Source organism: Aspergillus niger (genome assembly GCF_000002855.4).
Source record: "Aspergillus niger supercontig An11".
In the NCBI taxonomy this organism is placed as follows: Eukaryota; Fungi; Ascomycota; class Eurotiomycetes; order Eurotiales; family Aspergillaceae; genus Aspergillus; species Aspergillus niger.
The window spans coordinates 460,363-478,114 of NT_166526.1; the positions used below are offsets into that span (position 1 = coordinate 460,363).

At 48.9% G+C, this 17,752-nt stretch overlaps 7 protein-coding genes across 7 annotated transcripts; 3 read left to right on the forward strand and 4 right to left on the reverse strand.

The window, feature by feature from the left end:
• Positions 1–2,223: 2,223 nt before the first annotated feature.
• An11g01900 (hypothetical protein) lies at positions 2,224–2,950 on the reverse strand (the record flags this gene model as incomplete). The annotated part of the gene is made up of 5 exons (XM_059750091.1): positions 2,224–2,364; positions 2,437–2,460; positions 2,538–2,768; positions 2,855–2,905; positions 2,942–2,950. 5 exons carry the CDS (start codon positions 2,948–2,950, stop codon positions 2,224–2,226), a joined length of 456 nt encoding a protein of 151 aa, XP_059604291.1.
• Positions 2,951–3,747: 797 nt separating this feature from the next.
• On the reverse strand, positions 3,748–4,860 carry An11g01910 (hypothetical protein; the record flags this gene model as incomplete). Its single annotated transcript, XM_059750092.1, has 4 exons — positions 3,748–3,858; positions 4,060–4,190; positions 4,253–4,360; positions 4,449–4,860. The coding sequence occupies 4 exons, from the start codon at positions 4,858–4,860 to the stop codon at positions 3,748–3,750; spliced, it is 762 nt and encodes a 253-aa protein (XP_059604292.1).
• Positions 4,861–5,754: 894 nt separating this feature from the next.
• Positions 5,755–7,090, forward strand: An11g01920 (hypothetical protein; the record flags this gene model as incomplete). The annotated part of the gene is made up of 6 exons (XM_059750093.1): positions 5,755–5,967; positions 6,257–6,331; positions 6,457–6,587; positions 6,691–6,765; positions 6,809–6,888; positions 6,981–7,090. The coding sequence occupies 6 exons, from the start codon at positions 5,755–5,757 to the stop codon at positions 7,088–7,090; spliced, it is 684 nt and encodes a 227-aa protein (XP_059604293.1).
• Positions 7,091–8,647: 1,557 nt separating this feature from the next.
• An11g01930 (uncharacterized protein) lies at positions 8,648–10,576 on the reverse strand (the record flags this gene model as incomplete). Its single annotated transcript, XM_059750094.1, has 1 exon — positions 8,648–10,576. One exon carries the CDS (start codon positions 10,574–10,576, stop codon positions 8,648–8,650), a length of 1,929 nt encoding a protein of 642 aa, XP_059604294.1.
• A 1,220-nt stretch (positions 10,577–11,796) lies between these two features.
• An11g01940 (uncharacterized protein) lies at positions 11,797–12,496 on the forward strand (the record flags this gene model as incomplete). Its single annotated transcript, XM_059750095.1, has 2 exons — positions 11,797–12,097; positions 12,177–12,496. The coding sequence occupies 2 exons, from the start codon at positions 11,797–11,799 to the stop codon at positions 12,494–12,496; spliced, it is 621 nt and encodes a 206-aa protein (XP_059604295.1).
• Positions 12,497–13,387: 891 nt separating this feature from the next.
• An11g01950 (uncharacterized protein) lies at positions 13,388–16,554 on the forward strand (the record flags this gene model as incomplete). The annotated part of the gene is made up of 5 exons (XM_001394162.1): positions 13,388–13,759; positions 13,823–14,411; positions 14,462–15,267; positions 15,316–15,618; positions 15,670–16,554. The coding sequence occupies 5 exons, from the start codon at positions 13,388–13,390 to the stop codon at positions 16,552–16,554; spliced, it is 2,955 nt and encodes a 984-aa protein (XP_001394199.1).
• A 161-nt stretch (positions 16,555–16,715) lies between these two features.
• An11g01960 (uncharacterized protein) lies at positions 16,716–17,750 on the reverse strand (the record flags this gene model as incomplete). The annotated part of the gene is made up of 2 exons (XM_059750096.1): positions 16,716–16,972; positions 16,997–17,750. Coding segments are annotated over 2 exons (1,011 nt in total), but the record flags the coding sequence as incomplete, so codon positions are not given.
• Positions 17,751–17,752: the final 2 nt, after the last annotated feature.

Here is a 17,752-nt window from a genome sequence, read left to right on the forward strand (position 1 = left end):
TCCGGCATACACTACACGGCAGATGTGGTACAATCGTAGTCGTCGTAGTCTATCCAGCTCCTTGCACTCCTTCTAGTATTTCCCGACTTGTCTCGGATCCCGAACCTTCGCAGAATGTAACGACGGCTTCGATAAGTCTTAGCTGACCAGTCCGAAACCGCACTACTCGGTGACGAAGCCGTCGGTTTAGAGCGACATAGCTGGGGTTTCCAGTGGGAATGATCAAGGTGAATTCGGGAACGGTATAGGTTGGAACAAGAAGCACGTCGGACGGGCAGCGTGGCTAGAATATGAACCGCAGACCAGATCAGCAAAGGCACACACCCTCACGGCGAAGAATTAGGGGGACGGGATCGTAGCAGATAGGCCATAGATATGGTACGCTAATGCAGTCGGGGGAAAGTTACCGAAGAGAAGAGGACTGGATGCGGGACTGGGCCTGGGCGAAGCTCACAGGACGGAGCATGGGAATGAGGAGCAGGGGACAGAAGCTCTTAAGAAGGAGGTGGAGAGCGGACGCTTAAGAGCTAGCTAGGGAGAGAGAAAGAAGGAAGAGAAAGAAAAAAGGTCTGGAGAAAGTGAAGCTGAAGGGATGCCCTTGTTGCAATGGCAACGCAAAAGTGGGGAGGGATCTCCAGATGCTCTGCGCAGAGCTTAAGCGACGATGGGTTAGGCTGTGTCAGAAAACCAATGTCGAACCGGTTTGGTCCATGACCGCATTAAACGATTTGACCCTTCAAAAAAACCCCAAGCAAGACACCGCCTGCTCTTTTGCTTGGTTGCTTGGTTGTCTGCAAGGCCTGGCTAACTTCCTATTGAGGAGTAGATTGACTTTCATTCTTGAAGAAGGGATTGATTGATTTCAATTCTGGTTTGTTCGGATAATAGAAGCGACTCATTACTACTACTTGCTGCTGCTGCTGCTGCTGCTGCTGCTGCTGCTGCTGCTACTAACTACTCCCGAACAGCCGCCCTAGTATCCAAATCGGGGACTACTTACTTTCCTTGGTGAGTGAGTAGATTCCTCTTTCTCTTCAATTTATTTCCCATTTTTCTCCTCTCCGGGCGCATATTGAATATTGAAGTGACAGCTGTAGGTACCTTCCAACTTACATACATGAGATACGCATACCAGGGAAGATTTATTTCCTTGTTCGGGGGGAAAAAGGGTATCTGTACCATACAGTTATGTACGTTGTATGTATATGTAGTATGGGTATGGGTATGGGTATGTATGTATGTATGTACTGAGTACTTAGTACTCCGTATACTAGACTGTCGAGTGACCTTCCAGAGTCATCTCCAGAGTAAGTAGGTACCCGGACTGGGACTAGTCCAGCCAGGCTAGGGCTCTGGGCGCCCCTCGTTGCCGGGACTCCCTTGCCGCCAGCACCAGCGCTAGCCGCTGCTCAGCAACCCCCCGCCTATCAGCGTCCTTACTGCGTCACCCGCTCACTATCACCTTAGTCGCCCTCTACCACTCTCGGCGGGCTGGCTGAAAAAAAAATGGCCTAAAAGGCCCATGATGGATCGTGCCTGTCTCACGGAACAACTGCAAGAGAGGAGAAAGGATACTATTCTTTCGGCCTTCTTTTCTTTCCATTACTAACTCAACTGCGGAGGCAAATTATGGGTCCCCCTCTTTGTATTTCGTTTTTTGACAGGTTTCACCTATGTAACAAACTCGCCGAATATTGCTGTAGAAACCGTTGGTTCCAAATTTGCTTTTTCCCTTTTTTTTTTTTTTTTTTTTTTCCTCTTTCATTTCTCGCTCTGCATAGTCCAGCGTGGTATCACCGGGACACAAGTCAGACACAAATCCTCTGCTAAGCGCCATTGCAAGTTCTCTTCCCGACCAAGGCTGACTATTACTCGATGGTTCATTCCTCCAATTACAATCCTGGCTTAGACTCGCTGGTTAGGTCAATCAATTAATCTAGGTCCAGCTCAATGCCTCTGACGGAAATAGATGGACGAACTAACGCCCACTTGGGTAAGTCCTAGGTCGTGGTAGGTATGGTAGGTATGCAATCACTCCGGGTATCTTTTCAACTATCTTCAGTGCCCTGGATTTTTTTTTCGGCCGATCGACCAGTCAAAGCCGCAAGTGGGCGGGAGAAAAATCTGAAATCCGATCAATAATATCTTCCCGTGTGTGCCGTTCGATTTTTTCTGCGTTCGACTCTATACATCATTCCCGAGAACCAAAAAGAGAGATCGAGTCTAATAGAATCTCCACTTGGGCTCCACTGAGTCGGAAAAAAGAGCTTGTCCGGTATCATTCTCAGGAACGGGGTTTCCATGGTATAATTTCAAACCTTGACTAGCAGTAGAGCTGTCATACATACGTAAAGCTTCAATCACCTGGTAACTACCAGGTATCTACTGCTAGTCGACTGACCATGCAATGAGGTATTGCTCTACATCAAGACTTACCAGAATCGAACCATTCCCGCCATGCTCTTGCTCCAAGTCATGTATCACAGACCAAACCCACATACCGACTGATTAGATCATCGTTGCCTTCCCAGGCACACCTCGTCTCCGATCGGAAGAATGGCCGGCTTAGCCGGATTGAGTAATGCCAGAGCAACTGGACAATTGGAGGCCTCAAGATCCGAGCATGCCACGCGCTTAACTTCCCATCCAGTAGTCAAGCCAATTTCTGCAGAAGAATATTTCTTCTTCGGCCTCCGCCCTGACCAGCATAGAGGAAGTATGCCACTATCAGATCCACCTAGATTTTGTGCAACTCCAGCATCTCTCTTCTATGGCGGATGATCATAAGAGAAGGAGCATTCAAGTATTTCCTTTTCTGGTCAGCTTGACTGCTTCGGACACACACGGCACATACACACAGTAATCGGGCTTCACGGTGGGCAGCAAAAAGGTCTGATGATGGTCCCTACAGACTGGAATTTTCGCAACCCCTCTTGCGCACAGTCTTCATTGCGGCCCGTTCTTCACACTCACATCATTCCCTTACGTTGGCCCTCACTCTGCCCACATTCCTGCAGACCAAGCTTGGCCCAGGGATATCCTCCCTTTCTTTTGAACAACCTTCCAAGGAAGGTGCTTTGATAACAGCCGTGTCTGATCTTATCGCTGCCCTCGACAATGGCTTTCCAACAAGGAGCAATTGCTCGAGCAGAGAGCTCCAGTCTACGCCGTGAGGCTGAGGCCGTCTAGCTTACGGCTCTAGGCCTTCCCGAGTGTGGGGATCAGTGTACACTCCAGCTGAAGCAGGATTTCCTGTCGCATCCGAGAGGCTGACGACGTCACTTTGGCTGATACACTCCTTCTCCGCCACAACGAGGGGCCAAACGGCATTCTGGAGTCATGCAATCCCCGAGCCAGTTATGGAGAGCATAGCTCTCCACCATTCGGGTTCAGTCTCCTCGATCTCCATGATATTGCCTCGAAGCTAGTGCTGCCTCGTGGGCCATGAAAATAGCTCGATCGAATAAGAGAGGGGGGCCTTGCTCGCTGTTACTATTACACCGCCACGGATAGCGAGATCGGTAAGCTCCTGCGAGCAGCGATCGCATCATCGGCCACTCACAATGGCCATTTTCTCGTTGTCCCAGGCCACAGGCCCCTCACCTTTGAGACACCGGACGGTCCCAATGATGATCCCTTCCCTCGCTCCGAACGTATTAGCGCTAGAGCTCATGAGGGTCCCGATTGAGCGACACAGTCATCCCCCTTGAGCGAAGATAGCCGGAAAATGCGGCTCATCTGCGGTGTCTACGCGCCAGGAAGGGCGCTAGCCCCAAGAACTATCTGAATCAATATCGCTAGAGTGACAGTCGGTTCCGCCTTTATTGAGGGCGGGTGGGTAGGCATTGATTGTACAGACTAAGTTCAAGGCGACACCACTTTAAGGGTATTAAATTAGATGATTGATTGACTCGGAAGAGGGAGGAGGGGAAAGGAGTTCCTGTGCGGCTGAAGGATCTACTGAGTGTCTATTTGTTTGATTATAGGCGCCGGGAACTGATCTGGACCGTCGCCCGCGTGAAAAGCGAGCCGTGCTAAACCGGCTAGTGGTCTTCTTACCTCGGATCTTTCGGTGGAGTCGGGGATGTTGTTGACGGGCTTCTCCGTCACCTGAGCGGCCATGACATGCGCTGTTATCTGTCGGCCAGGCAGCCCAGACACGTCCGCGGACCGGGCATCAGCGTCGGGCGCTCTTGCAAGTGTCAACAATAGCTGCTAGTGGTCCGCGTCAAAATGGTCGAGTATCAACAACAGCCTTGGCGGGCCAGCAGGAAGCGCTGCTGCGGGGTCTCAAGTGGTGATGGGGCCCCTGATTGGGCTAATCCTGCAGCTCTAAGTGCTCGTGCTCCAGAAAGGCTGTCTGCAACTTTATTTAGATACGGTGAATGGGGGGGGGAGGATGATGCTATCTCCTTCCCCTCTCCCCTCTTGTCCCCCTCCGTGCGGACTGGAGTGCTCCCAACTTGCTTTCCCAGATCTGCCTGCCTGGGATCGCGTCGATTGGAGGGAGCCAGTCGTGATGTCACATGGAGGGGAAGTCTTGCATGAAACCTTCTCTCTTCCTTCCCTTCCCGCACCCTCCGGTATCTGCATGTCACCACTGTAACTGTATGTGCGTATGTATGCGCTGGCACACCCACCCACACACGGTCGGAGGGAGGAATAATCCTGGTTCGTGATGAGTCCTGCAGATGATCCATTGTTTATCACCTTCCGTTCTGGCCTCATCTGTAAACAATAACAATCAATCGTGGTGAACCGTGGAACCCCGGAGTCTTCCCCTCCCCCGACCGACGCGACCGGCAGAGCGTGGTCCCGTGACTTGTCCCCGATGCGACCAAAACCCCCCCGTAACTCCATGACATCACCGAGATTTCTCCCTTTCTTGGTCCATCGTTGCTCGCCTTGCTTGTTTGTCCCTTTGCTCTCGGCCTTCCTTGCTGCCCCCTTCCCAACCCTTCTCCATGGCGCCCGATTTCGGTCAACAACAATCAACTCATTCGGGTCAGTCCCAAATTTGTGCCCAAGGCGAGATTCTCCTTTCACCTCTTTGATGCCTCATTTGGTCCATCCCACCTGCAATGGTGCTGGGATCCCGTAACTAGTGAGTCTAGATACGATCGGGGAAGCGATCTGCAGAACTATCGCCTACCCGTTTCTAAGTGACCCAGATCTTCGTCCTCTGGCCATGTGTTCTCGTTTACTCAGTAAACAAACTGGCCTGTTGTTGCCACCTAGATCCGAATTCACCGAGTAGTTGAAGGCATAGATAGATGTGCAAATTACGATCTTATTTTCTATCCATGGACATGAGCCTAGAAAAGCTTATTCCAAACAGGAGCACATTAGCCACAGTTAACTCGCGCTTATACCAAGTGCATTTTCTGGGGTTGTAACCGAAGACTGCATAATGTAGGCGCAAGATATCGTCTTCTCGCTAATTAGATGTCCCTTATCTTAGATCTCTCTTGAGATTCACCATGCAAGCATGGCCATCTAGGTATCTGGGGTGAACATCACGACCCCAGTAATATCAAAGATAATAATCGATCGCATATGCATATACTTGCCCCTTCTTTAGGAGCACCCTTGCCAAAGGCGACATCGCTAACTCTCTATTAGTTAGTTATCAATCAATAACCCACTCCTAGCGATGAATCCTCCAATACTATCTACACCGCACAACACAGGGGGGAGGAAAGGTTATCTAGGAGAATAAAGACAGATATCGGGTCAATAATCCGCACGATAACCATGCAAGTCTATCTAGCATATTACCTTCACCGTTTCGGCACATCCTTGATCGCCATTCCTGACCCCAGCCACCCATCCCAGGATAGTTCTCTATCCCCTTCCCAGCCCTACCATACCATAACTATTACAACTTTTATCTTAGAGTTTTCCCTTCCTAGTTTAGTTCCAATTATCTGCACGAAATTCCCCGTTCTTCGAAGATATTTCCTGCAGGTACGCCAGGTACCAATTAAACATACATGCACCCATGCGCCGCCCTTGCATGGGTATGTAGCTATATGTCTTCCACCCCGCATGTATATAGGTAGGGTTTAGGATAAGCTTCTCCCTCTGGGATTGAGTTTAGTGTTTCTAGGAGGAATTGGTCCTGCCCTTATTTTTAGCTAGTAGTTTATGCCATGGCATACCCTGCTACAGTTCAGAAGAGTTTACTAGCTATGAAGTGAAGTGGCAGTCTTTCGCCATGTTTCTAATTAAGCTCTAAGTTAGCGATTGGTCGTAGAATGTTTCTCTCAAGGCAATTCCAGGCTTCAGGAATTCTTATTCGGGAAAGGCGTCATTAAAGTTGCTCCTCATGGTATAATCTTGGTATCAAGTTATTTAGTATCTATACAATACGCGCGCATTCCTTGTATCATCTCGAACCTTACAATCATGATACTTAGTTACTACAATAGATATAATCTACTGGATAGATACTAGATTATTTCGACAGTTATCTTGACAATCTCCAACAAGGCTAGCACTTACTTTTCCTCGTGGAATATTCATTTAATCAGGTTAACTATGCCGATAGTAATCCCCTCCCAGGAATGTAGCCTATACCTATCTAGGTAGAAAGTCACCCGTTAGGGCAGATCATTCCACGGTAGCCTACGTTGCTGTTATCGATTATTCATTACAGTGTAGAAGAATCTATTATGAACCGTTGCGTAGCCCGCACATGCATGCCTTACAATCCTGCTTCTACTGCTCGGCTCCACTTTTGCTATTTGCTGAAGAATACCAACGGTGGGTAATCACTTTCGCTACTACTACTACTACAACTACCGAGTTATGAACTAATTCTGCTAGTAACCGTTGGACTTGACCGGTGGATACAGATAGGTGTCAGTATGTGGGCTAACGCGGGCTGTAAGTTGTCACTTGCTTGTAGGTTATGGTAGAGCATGCCGCTGCTCCTGTTGACTTGCTAGGAATCCTAACGGTTTATACTTAGTCGGTAGGTAGGTTGGTGTCTATCCCTATATCTCTGATTACTTACTCTGCTGAGCACCTTGTGCTACGTTACTTACTTAGTCCATTGGATCGTAGAGAAAACTCCACAGTCCATTAACGATCCTTAACCCATAAAGATACCGATAACATCCAATCGCTTCATATTAGTTCATAGTAGCTACCAGTAATAAACCAAAGTCAAGTAAGACCTTAATATCACGAGTTGTATACCACCATCAATAACTGCATACCTCATTCAACCCCAGTAAGGGATAGATAATCTATATCCAATATTGAATACTTCCAAAGTAGCATAGATAGCACCAATCATTATCTTTCTACGATAAGAGGACTAGTAAGAGGATAATAATTCCTTGCTATACTATTGGCAAATATAACTGCCGGCCCCAGTCGTCCATCGAGAATGCAGGGATTTCTTATCCCTCTCTCCTTCCCATGTATGATGATCCGTACGTAGCAGGGAAGGAAAAGGAATGGTGGATCTTTGGGTAGACTGGTATAGGACTACGTGGCAGGTTTGGGTTTGTGGGGGATAGGACTTGGGTATTGGATATGGGGTGTATAGTAGTACTACGGATGATTGTTGTGTGTGTTGGGGGGAGTAGGCAGTAATGTAGATGGGTGATTGGGGTTGGTGTTGGGGATATATGGTATTTAATTGTTGATAGTTGGAACATATCCCATCCCTTCATCTGCTGTCCAGATAGACGCGATATATCGTTTCGGTCTACTTGTTAGCGTGCAACATTGGATGCTGGGGGTTAGAAACAGAGTGACTGTCTAGTACATAGGACATAGTAGTACGTGATGTGAATGTTGGTAGTGGCAAGTCGGAGGATGCGTGAAAGGTTGTTTTGAACTATAGTACTAGTAGACATCAACGGGCTTTCTTTCGCACTGCTGAGGATGGTTTTAGTCGGGGTGGCATGCCGTGAAGTAGAGGAAACAGACAGCTCAAGACGTAGCAACTGCTGCTGGTCTGGTTATATATCTTCTGTTGTAGCAGCAGTAGTAGTGGGTGTTCAGCTGAATTATCAGGGTTCTGCTATTTGTATACTCTTGGTATGACGTTATATATTTCTGACCTATAGTACTAGTAAGTTTAATTTGCTAATGATAGAAAGGTGTTTGGATAGAGAGTAGTAGTAGTAGTAAATGGTGTTGCCCTACGCATACTACTGCTATAGTATGAAAGGAGTAGTTTTACGGCTTTGTCTTGTGTTGCTTCCCTGGTTTGGTGCTGTCCACAAAGCAAGCAGTAGATGATGAAATGGAATAGTGACTTTTCTTATGATATTCCAACTGGTATAGGTAGTACTACTAATAATAGTATTATATATCGTGAGTACTATCATCTAGCTGTGCTCAATTTTGTCACTATATATATCTTACTAGTACTGTGCAAGATTATATACAGTCTCCTGTACGGCCCATAAGTCAAGGCATGAACAGAACCCTGAATATATAAATATAAAGTTGCTCATATCGTTCCCCAGGCAAATCGCAATATCAAAAACTTAGGAAACCCGACAACCAAAGTCTTCTATTTCTTGACGATGGCGCCAAAACATCAATTGTTCTGTCCAGTATACCACATCATGAAACAAGGAAAAGAACAGGGAGGAAATAGAGTCACCTCGCAAGGAAGCATCAATCAAATTAAACAGCCAACTTCCTTTAGCCACTCCCTGGTTGATTTGATGTTTCTGTTGCAAGAATCGCAGCCTTCGTGCTCAGAAGCTCCCCCTTTCACATAAAGCTCCATCATCCCGTCTTTCCCCCATATCGACGCATGATGGATTGGTGGTCTCCCTTCATTGTCCAATATATTCACATCTGCCCCGGCTTCGATCAGTACCGCAACACATGACTCATTGTGCTTGTTGTCCATGTAGTGTAAAGCCGTCCGTCCATGCCGGTCCTTGGCGTTTACATCGATACCGGTGGCTAGGATCTGCTGAATTATCGAGGTATTTTCGGATATTGCGGCATAATGCAGACTGGTGTAGCCGGACTCATTGGCCGCGAACACAGTGTCCTTGCTCATTTTGCTCAACAGCAGCTGTACAGCACGTAGCTGGTTGGCGTCAGCTGCTAAATGCAAATAACTATCACCGGCTTTGCTCAGCTTGTTGATATTCTTGCTGAGATTTATCATCGTCTGTATGATCTCCCGCTCAGATTTTGGAGTAGATACCCTGAGTATATTGTGGAGAGGTGTTCGGCCTTCGTCATCTGGCATGTCTATATCTGCCCCTGCTTCGATGAAAGAGCGAATGAGCCCAGGAACCTCAGCAGAGTTGTGCCTAGCCAGACATGTATTATGAAGCGGAGTAGATCCCGAGCTGTCCCTGGTGGAGACATTGATTGCTGCCTTGCCAGATTTGGCGAGTTTCAGGATCCTTGCTATAGCCTTCGGAGTATCCTGGTAACCTTGTCCTTTTTTCAACTCGACTGTATAACCATGAAGGCTTGATTGTAGCATGTGGGTGGGCCATAAGGCGGGTTCACGGTCAACGAGCAGCTCAAACATATCTCTAGGACCTCGTAGTGCTCTTTCCATGCATTTAATCCCATTCTTACCCCGAGCAGTCACACTTGCTCCGGAATCGAGAAATAATCTGACTAGATCAACCTGCGATTTCTGAATGGCTTTGTGCAGTGGAGTAACACCCTCTCGGTTTGCTTTGAAAGGGTCACCGCCAGCGGCTTGCATTGCGTTAATGAGTAGCTTCGGAGTTTCTAACATATCCTCCGAGCGAGAAAAAACTTCTGAGCAGGCGATGCTCAAGGCTGTATTTCCCTTTTCATCCAAGCGAAAGGGGTCATGGCCCCTATCAAGAAAGAACTGCACAAGAAAGCTAAGTCCTCTCTTAGCGGCGAAGTGAAGGTATATTTGACCGTCAGTGCCAGTCGCGTTGAACTTATAGCCGGCATTTTCGAGAGCGGGCCAGACTTCTGCACAGACTTCTGCACAGACTTTTGGGAAGAAGCACTTCATACCCCGTTCAAACGCTTCCAGTAGGGCTTCCAGCGTGTATTGTCCTGAGCTAATCAGGTATCGGATCATGGCCGGCTTCCCCATGGATGCCGCTCTCTGCAGTAGTGTATCTCCATACCTGTCTTTGGCACTGGCATCTGCCCCGGCTTCCAGCAATGCCTGCACGACCTGAATATGTCCTCCACTGGTAGCAATATGCAGAGGAGTCTCCCCATTCGCGCCTTTTGCCTCGAGATCTGCGCCCCTAGATAACATGAGCTTCACGAGCTCTAGGTTACCTCCATCGGCAAACCGAAACAGCAATGTAGAGCAACAGTAGATCTGAGATACATCAGACGGGAAGTTCTGGAAAAAATCGACTATATGAGATGACTTCCAATTCTGTGTTTCAGGCCAATTACGCCTGAAGCAATACTTGCCAGTTTTGCACGAGAGCCACAGAGTTAAAAGCTGGGGTGTCAAGAGCTGGGCATATCGCTTCGATGTACGGATAAAGGCGGCCAATGTCTTCCGGTCCAAGAATTCACCTATCCAGATGACAAGCTCTGCAGGGAAAAAGTCGAGACTAGTGGGAAAATCCATTGGGGATATGCGCAAGTTCGTTGGCAGGTTGGCGAGAAGGAGTATGCGTATATAGCCCGTCAAGAAGGGGGGCTGTCAAGATGGGGAGGTTGAAGTGGACAGATCCTGTAAGCCTATATATGTCCTGTGACATAGCTTGGACCCCAGTCATGCTAGTCAAGTATCTTTTACTACAACGGCAAAAACCATGAAAGGACTATTTTCAATGACAACTCTTTCATTGTTCCGAGGGAAACATAAGTCATCATCAGAAAATCCATCTTGAAAGGCATCAAAGGGCGGCGACGACTGAGAACCACAGGTTGGCAACTTCATATATAATATGGAAAGCCTATTGTCCTGTAATTATCGGCCATTTCCATGGTTTCCGCATATTCCAACATTATCTGAGTCGGGCTGTAGTGGCACTGGGCCCAGAAATAGATCCAATCTTTCATCTGATTTCTTTGGACAGGACTGATACCATGGATACAAGACGGGAAAATCCAACCCCAAAACTAGTTATAACAAGGTTCTAGTTCATGAAGCAGATGCTCATCTCCTGAACTCGTAGGAAACGGCCATATGCTTTTTAGGGTTTCATCAATTATGCAGGACCAGACCACACTTAGCATCGACACAAGGCGCAACAAAGGGTAACAGCAATGCAATATTCTAAGCATCAACTTCCTCCACACTGATGAAGTCTGAATGGCAAAGATCTGGACTCGTAATTACATCAAGAAGAGGAAATACTTGATAGAATACGTTGACAGCTCAGGCAGAAAACATTTAGTTCCAAAGCTGTCTATGACTGAGTTGGAACTTAATGACATCGAACCTTCATCGTGCATTCACGCGCGCCAATCGCTTGTTAGCAATATGCTACTACGGACAGCTGCGCCTCCTTATTTTGGACTAGGGGCACATTGGTAGAACCCATCTAGTGTCTTCATTGACAAGCCAAATGTCCGACGGGCGTCATCAACCTCAAACCCGAAAGAGATAAGAGAAGGTGGAAAAGCACCTAACTGTAATCCCAACCTAGAGCTTGAGAAAGTTCATATCAGCTTAGTGAGGATGCGGAGGATCTAAGCTTGTATTGTCTCAGAAATTATCATTCGCTCCAGGTCGGAGATGAATTGAATGAAGGCCGCTATCGACTGGTTCATAAGCTGGGGCATGGAGGGTACTCCACTATATGGCTGGCCCGTGATATGCGAAAACCTGGATATGTAGCCATGAAGGCCATCATTGCCTTCGCCGGTGGTGACAGAGAGGAACCTGGTCTGCTTCGCTACCCAAGAGCGTCATCGGAAAGACCTGGAGGAGATATTGTCCGGCCTCTCCTTGACGATTTTTGGGTGGCTGGCCCCGATGGAAGGCATAGATGTCTGGTCGCGCCGCCGGCACGAATGAGCTTGTTCGATGCGAAGGAGTCTTCAGAGATTGGTCTTTTCCAGCCCAAGGTAGCGCAGTTGATAATTGCTCAATTCATCTGTGGGGTTGCATTTCTTCATAGTAAGAATATTGTCCACGGCGGTATGTAGTTATTACACACTCCTAGCTGTGTGGTGCGGCTAACCATTTTCTCAAGATATTCATCTAGAAAATATTCTAGTTGAGTTTCCGAAAGCGATAGATACACTTCCCGACACAGAACATATGCACAATGAGATTATACGCAACACCTGGGATGTCAGATTCAACTATAGCATACAAGAGCCACGAGCTGAGGCTGGCTTCGAGACCATGACAGTACAAGGAAAGAGTGCATTTGAGGAAATTATGTGGCCAGTGCTAAAATCTGAACCAGAGGAGAGAGCCACAGCGGAGCCGTTGATGCAGTCAGAATGGATGAAGGGCTGGGGATTGCCGGCTTTGGAGCAGAGCTTGAAGATTACAAGACCAGAGGTGGAAGACAAAGAAGGAGGATCTTAGACCAGTCAAGTAACCCCGTAAGCATTGATCGCATCAACGAAGTCATTTCTCTCTCCTCTAAGCCAGAAAGCCTTCTTTATCAAGGGGATTCCCCAACCTAGAGTGTCATGGTATGAACAATGGCGGCACAATGGACCCTTCAGTTCCTTATCGGAGAATTACCGTCAATTGTGTGGCAATATCCTCAGTCTTCCCTTATGTGTGTTACAACTACATAACATAATAGCTGATAATCCGTTCGAGACATTAGAGCTTTCATCCTAGTAAGTCCAAGGACCTTGTTGGCGATCACATTGTTGCTGAGAGGATAAACCATACCTATTGATTGTGTTCACTTGGCATGATCTAAGCACATATATTATACGGGATCTCTAAGAGATGTCATATGTTTCTGCTATAATGATAGTCCCTATCACGTAGAAAATGGTACTCGCCAGTCTAGGTACTAGTAGTCCATATGCTGTTGTTCGAGGCTTTATATGCAGCGCGATAAGATAAGCAACAGCGATTCAACAGCACACAAAATGTGTTTTCATATATACTCCAGTTGATTTTGAAATACTTCCACACATGAAATAGACTGAAACTTCGACTCTACTTTGACCTCAAATCAACGCTAAAGAAAATAATTTCTAGAAGTGTATAGTGACAGACATGCTGTGGAGTATAAATCAGGTGGATTGTTATGTAAAGAGCCAAGCCGTCCGGGGCGCGCTAACCCGATTAAGCCAATCGCCTCATAAATTTTCGGAAGCGGAATCGCAAGCAACTCCTGCATCCCAGTCGTCGTGGGTCTGTCCAGCGACCCTTTTGTGATTTATTCATCCTTTGTGGATTACTCCAATATATCTAATCTTGTGGCGAGGAAGTTTTGTCTTTCCATTCCCCGCAATGGCGCAGAACAATGCCGCGTCCAGGAAGCGGCGCCGTGAGCCGGTCAACGTCGACACCAAAATGGTCGAGATCTATGAAGACCTCGCTAATGAGAAGGACGAGATCAGATTGAAGGCTGCCCAAGCCCTGGTATCTCAGTTCACTTCTGACAAGAACCCTGCCGATGAGCAGATCAAAAAGACTTTGCAGAGACTCTTCCGTGGTCTCTGCAGTAGTCGCAAAGCCGCCAGAATTGGCTTCTCTATCGCATTGACTGAGATTCTTTCTCAGGTCTTTGGAGCTCCCCGCGACTCGTCGGAGCTAAATGTTTCAACTGTCATGAACATCTGGGAGTCGCAGTCTAGTGCTTCTGGTAGTGAGTCTGGTCAGGTAAATACATCCTTAACTAGGTCACATGTTATTCTACAAAGCAATGCTTACTCTGCCCTACAGGAGCAAAGAGACCACCATTTCGGTCGTCTGTTCGGTGCTGAGGCCATTATCAAGTCCTCCATCTTGTTCAAGCCCAACGCTCCATTCAACGAGTGGACTAAGCTCCTGGACCTGGTGTTTGAACTGGCCAAGAAGAAGCCCTGGATTCGGGAGGAATGCGGCTGGATCATCTATCGCTGCGTTTACGAACTTGCGGCCCAGAAGGCCGACGTTAAGTTCCTGGAATCTGCTCTTGAGCGTCTGTGCTCGAACGACCTTGCACGCACCCCAGAGGGAGTGGCCATCTGGCTCGCTGCCAAGGACCTGTTCCCGAACGCGAAGTTCCCCAGCAAGGTCTGGAAGCACGATGATCCTTTGGACGCAAAGGAGAGAAATCAGCTGGCCAAGGTCATGAAGGAGTCTTCCTCTGCCGATTCCGAAAGTGAAGGCGGAAACAAGGCGAAGTCGTCTGGAGTCTGGAACTCGAAGCTTCACTTTGCCTGGGATACTGTTATTGGCAGACTTGCCGATGCCCCGACAAAGGAGAGCAAGTCGAAGGGTTCTTCATCTCGTATCAGCTTCGCTGACTTTTGGACTGAAGTTGTCGACAGTGAGTTTTTACCTCATTTGCGGTGTTACCTATCTAACAAAGTTGTCCAGACGGTCTCTTCGCCTCATCTTCCTCAGAGGAACGTAAATACTGGGGCTTCCTCCTGTTCAACAAGGTTATCAACGATTCTCCCCTGAACCTGGCTTCCTTGGTGTTCACGAAGAACCTCGTCAGATGTCTGATGAATCAGCTTGCTGTCGAGGACAGATATTTGCACCGCATGGCCGTGAAGGTCGCAAAGGCTGTGCAGGCCCGCGTGTCCAAGGAGCCCGAGTTCGCCGCCGCTTCTGTCCGTGGTCTCATGGGCTCAACCGGGTCTGTGAACTTTGACCAGGCCACCAAGACGAAGACCGTGGAGAAGATTGTCGCTGAAGCCAACTTGGACGCTCTGAAGCAGATCGTTCCGCTCTTCGAATCCCTCATTGCGTCTCCCGGAACGACTGACAGCAAGGCTGCTGCGTCGAGCCGTCAGTTCTTGGCCGGTCTTCTCCTGTCCATTGTCCGTGCCCGTGCTTCGGCCAGTGACGACGAGGATGGTATGCAGAAGATCCTTGAGAAGATCCTCTTTGCTTTTGTTCGGTTCGCCTACTTCAAGCCCTCGGAAGAAGGTCGGGACCAGTCCGTCAGCCCCCCTGTGACGGAGCAGACACAGGAGCTCTTCCGGAGTCGCATCAACTCGTGTATCAACAGTCTCATCGCTACGCAAAAGTACGCGGGCGTTCCGTATGTTGTTGTTCGCCACATCCGCGACGCAGTCAAGTCTGAGGAGCACGGAAAGTTCATCATCAACATGGATGACACTATCCAGGACGCAGTGAAGAACGCCTTCAAGTCGCTGAAGAAGCTTGCCAACCTGGTAAGTTTATCGTCGGCCTAACCATCATTCATTACTAACTCAGAATAGGAGAAGGGTGACAAGGCCAGCATTGATGCCTTCAAGCTCTTGTACTCTTTGACCATTCTCCAAGTGTACAACGGCGACGCCGATGCCGCCTCCATGCTGGAGGAACTCGACTTCTGCTACACCAAGATCTTCGGCGACAAGAAGTCCAAGAAGGAGGAAACCTCGGACGCCTCGGACGCTCTGGTGGAAATCCTGCTGAGTTTCGCATCCAAGCAATCCCAGCTTTTCCGCCGCATGAGTGAGCAAGTCTTCGGTGCTTTCGCGGACAGCATCACAGAGAACGGCCTGGAGTCGTTGACCTCGGTATGTCCAGACACTCCCCTCTACATGATCCCCGCTAACACCCCCTCCCAGATCCTAGAAGCGAAAGAAAGTCTTGCCGGCCAGCAAGAAATGTTCGACCAGCAAGACGACGAAGGCGATGAGGACATGATGGACATCGACGGAGAAGACGACAGCGACGTTGAAGTCATCGACGGTGACGACAACAACGCCAGCGATGACGACGACGATGAAGACGAAGAAGAAGACGATGACGAATCTACCGGCAACGACTTAGAAGAAGCGATCTTCGAAGCCAAACTGGCCGAAGCGCTCGGCACCCACCGCGCCGACAAAGACCTAAACGAAGACTCGGAAGGCTCCGACGCCGACATGAATGACGACGAGATGGAAGAAATCGACACACAACTCGTGAAGGTCTTCAAAGCCCGGCGCGACGCCCTCGGCCAAAAGAAAGACAAAAAGGACGCCAAAGAAAACATGATCAACTTCAAGAACCGCGTTCTCGACCTGCTCGAAATCTACGTCAAGAAATGCCACTCGAAGATCTTGGCGCTCGATCTCCTCTTGCCGTTGTTGCGCCTTACCCGCCGCTCCACCGTCAAGCAGATCTCTAATAAGGCTGCCAACGTGCTCCGCGAATACACTAAGCATTGCAAGGGTGCGGCGCTGCCGAAGCTGGACGAGATCGAGCCGGTCTGGGAGCTGTTGAAGTCGATTCATACGGAGGCGACGCATAGTGGACCGCCGGCGCATGCGTCGGCGTGCAGTCAGGCTAGTCTTTTGGTGGTGAAGACCCTGGTGGCACATGATAAGGAGACGATTGCTGGAGTGGTGGATGTTTATGGTGAGACGAGAAAGGCGCAGTTGATCAGCAAGAAGTGTCATGTGCAGCCGTCGTTCTTTACGGATTGGAATAACTGGTGTGTGTCGAGTAGTAAGCAGATGAAGAATTAGCTGCTGCTGCTGCTACGGAGGACTTTCTGTATAGATGGCTAGTTAGATTGATTGGGACCAGTCCCAATAGCAATGTAATATATACATGATCTCTCTACTACTATTAAGTTATAGACATCACATCACAATTACCACCATCAACCCAGTACACGTAGTTCTCTTTAGAAACCCTTGATATACCGATGTCCATCCGTAACCTCCACAACCTCAAACCCCATCCCGACCTCCACCCTCCCCTCGTGCCTGGGCGCACTCAACATCCCGAAACAAGGCTTGAACTTGATCCCCTCATCCACACGCCTATACTTCATAAGCGTGTCCCACGGTTGCCGACCATGCTTCTCCGCCGTATCAGGATCAACATTCGGAACCTGACACCTAGCGCACCTAGCCACGACATCCAATTCCACAGTACCCCCTCCTTTCTTCCCATCCTTATTACCTACAATCCTCACCACCTTCCACGAATCCTCCTCCCACGGCACATCTCCGGTAACCACAATATTCGGCCTGAACCTCTCAATCGTAATGGGATCATTCCCACCCTGCACCAACCGCCCATTCAACTCCTCAATCGACGCCACCGAGGCAATCAACACAGGATGCACATCCGGGAAATACGTATCCTGCTCTCTACCCAGGATCTCCGGGGCGCCGTTCCCACGCAGAATGCGGCGCTCCGGGCCCTTAAACACTAACTTCACTTCTCGACCGAGGAATTCACTGAACAGGGCATTGACGTCCGGGCCATATGCATACGCATCTGTTACTGTGTCCCAGATAGTGACGTGTTCGAGGGTAGTGTGTTGCGCGAGCCAGGCGGGGGTGGGGTCCGTAGGGAGGGAGATCTCCTTGTCTTTGGAGAAAGAGGGGATGGTGATGATGAGGTGGGAGGAGTCTGGGGAGAGGGCTGTTGTGATAAGCGTCATGCGCGAGTCTTGTCGGATGGTGAGGAATTGGTTGGTTTTGGCGTCGATAAACATCCAGCGGCGGTCGAGGGAGAGGCCGTGCTTGTGCAGGGTAGTGTGGGGAAGGCGGATCCCCCGGCAGGATTTTATGGGGTAGATGTAGAGGGAGTGGATGGTGGTGGGTTTGGGGTGGTGGTGGCGGAGGAGGAGGTTGAGCTTGTGTTTGAGGGTGTGGATGGCTTTGGGGGAGAGGAGGAGCGGGAGGAGGTATGATGGTGAGGGTGGTGAGG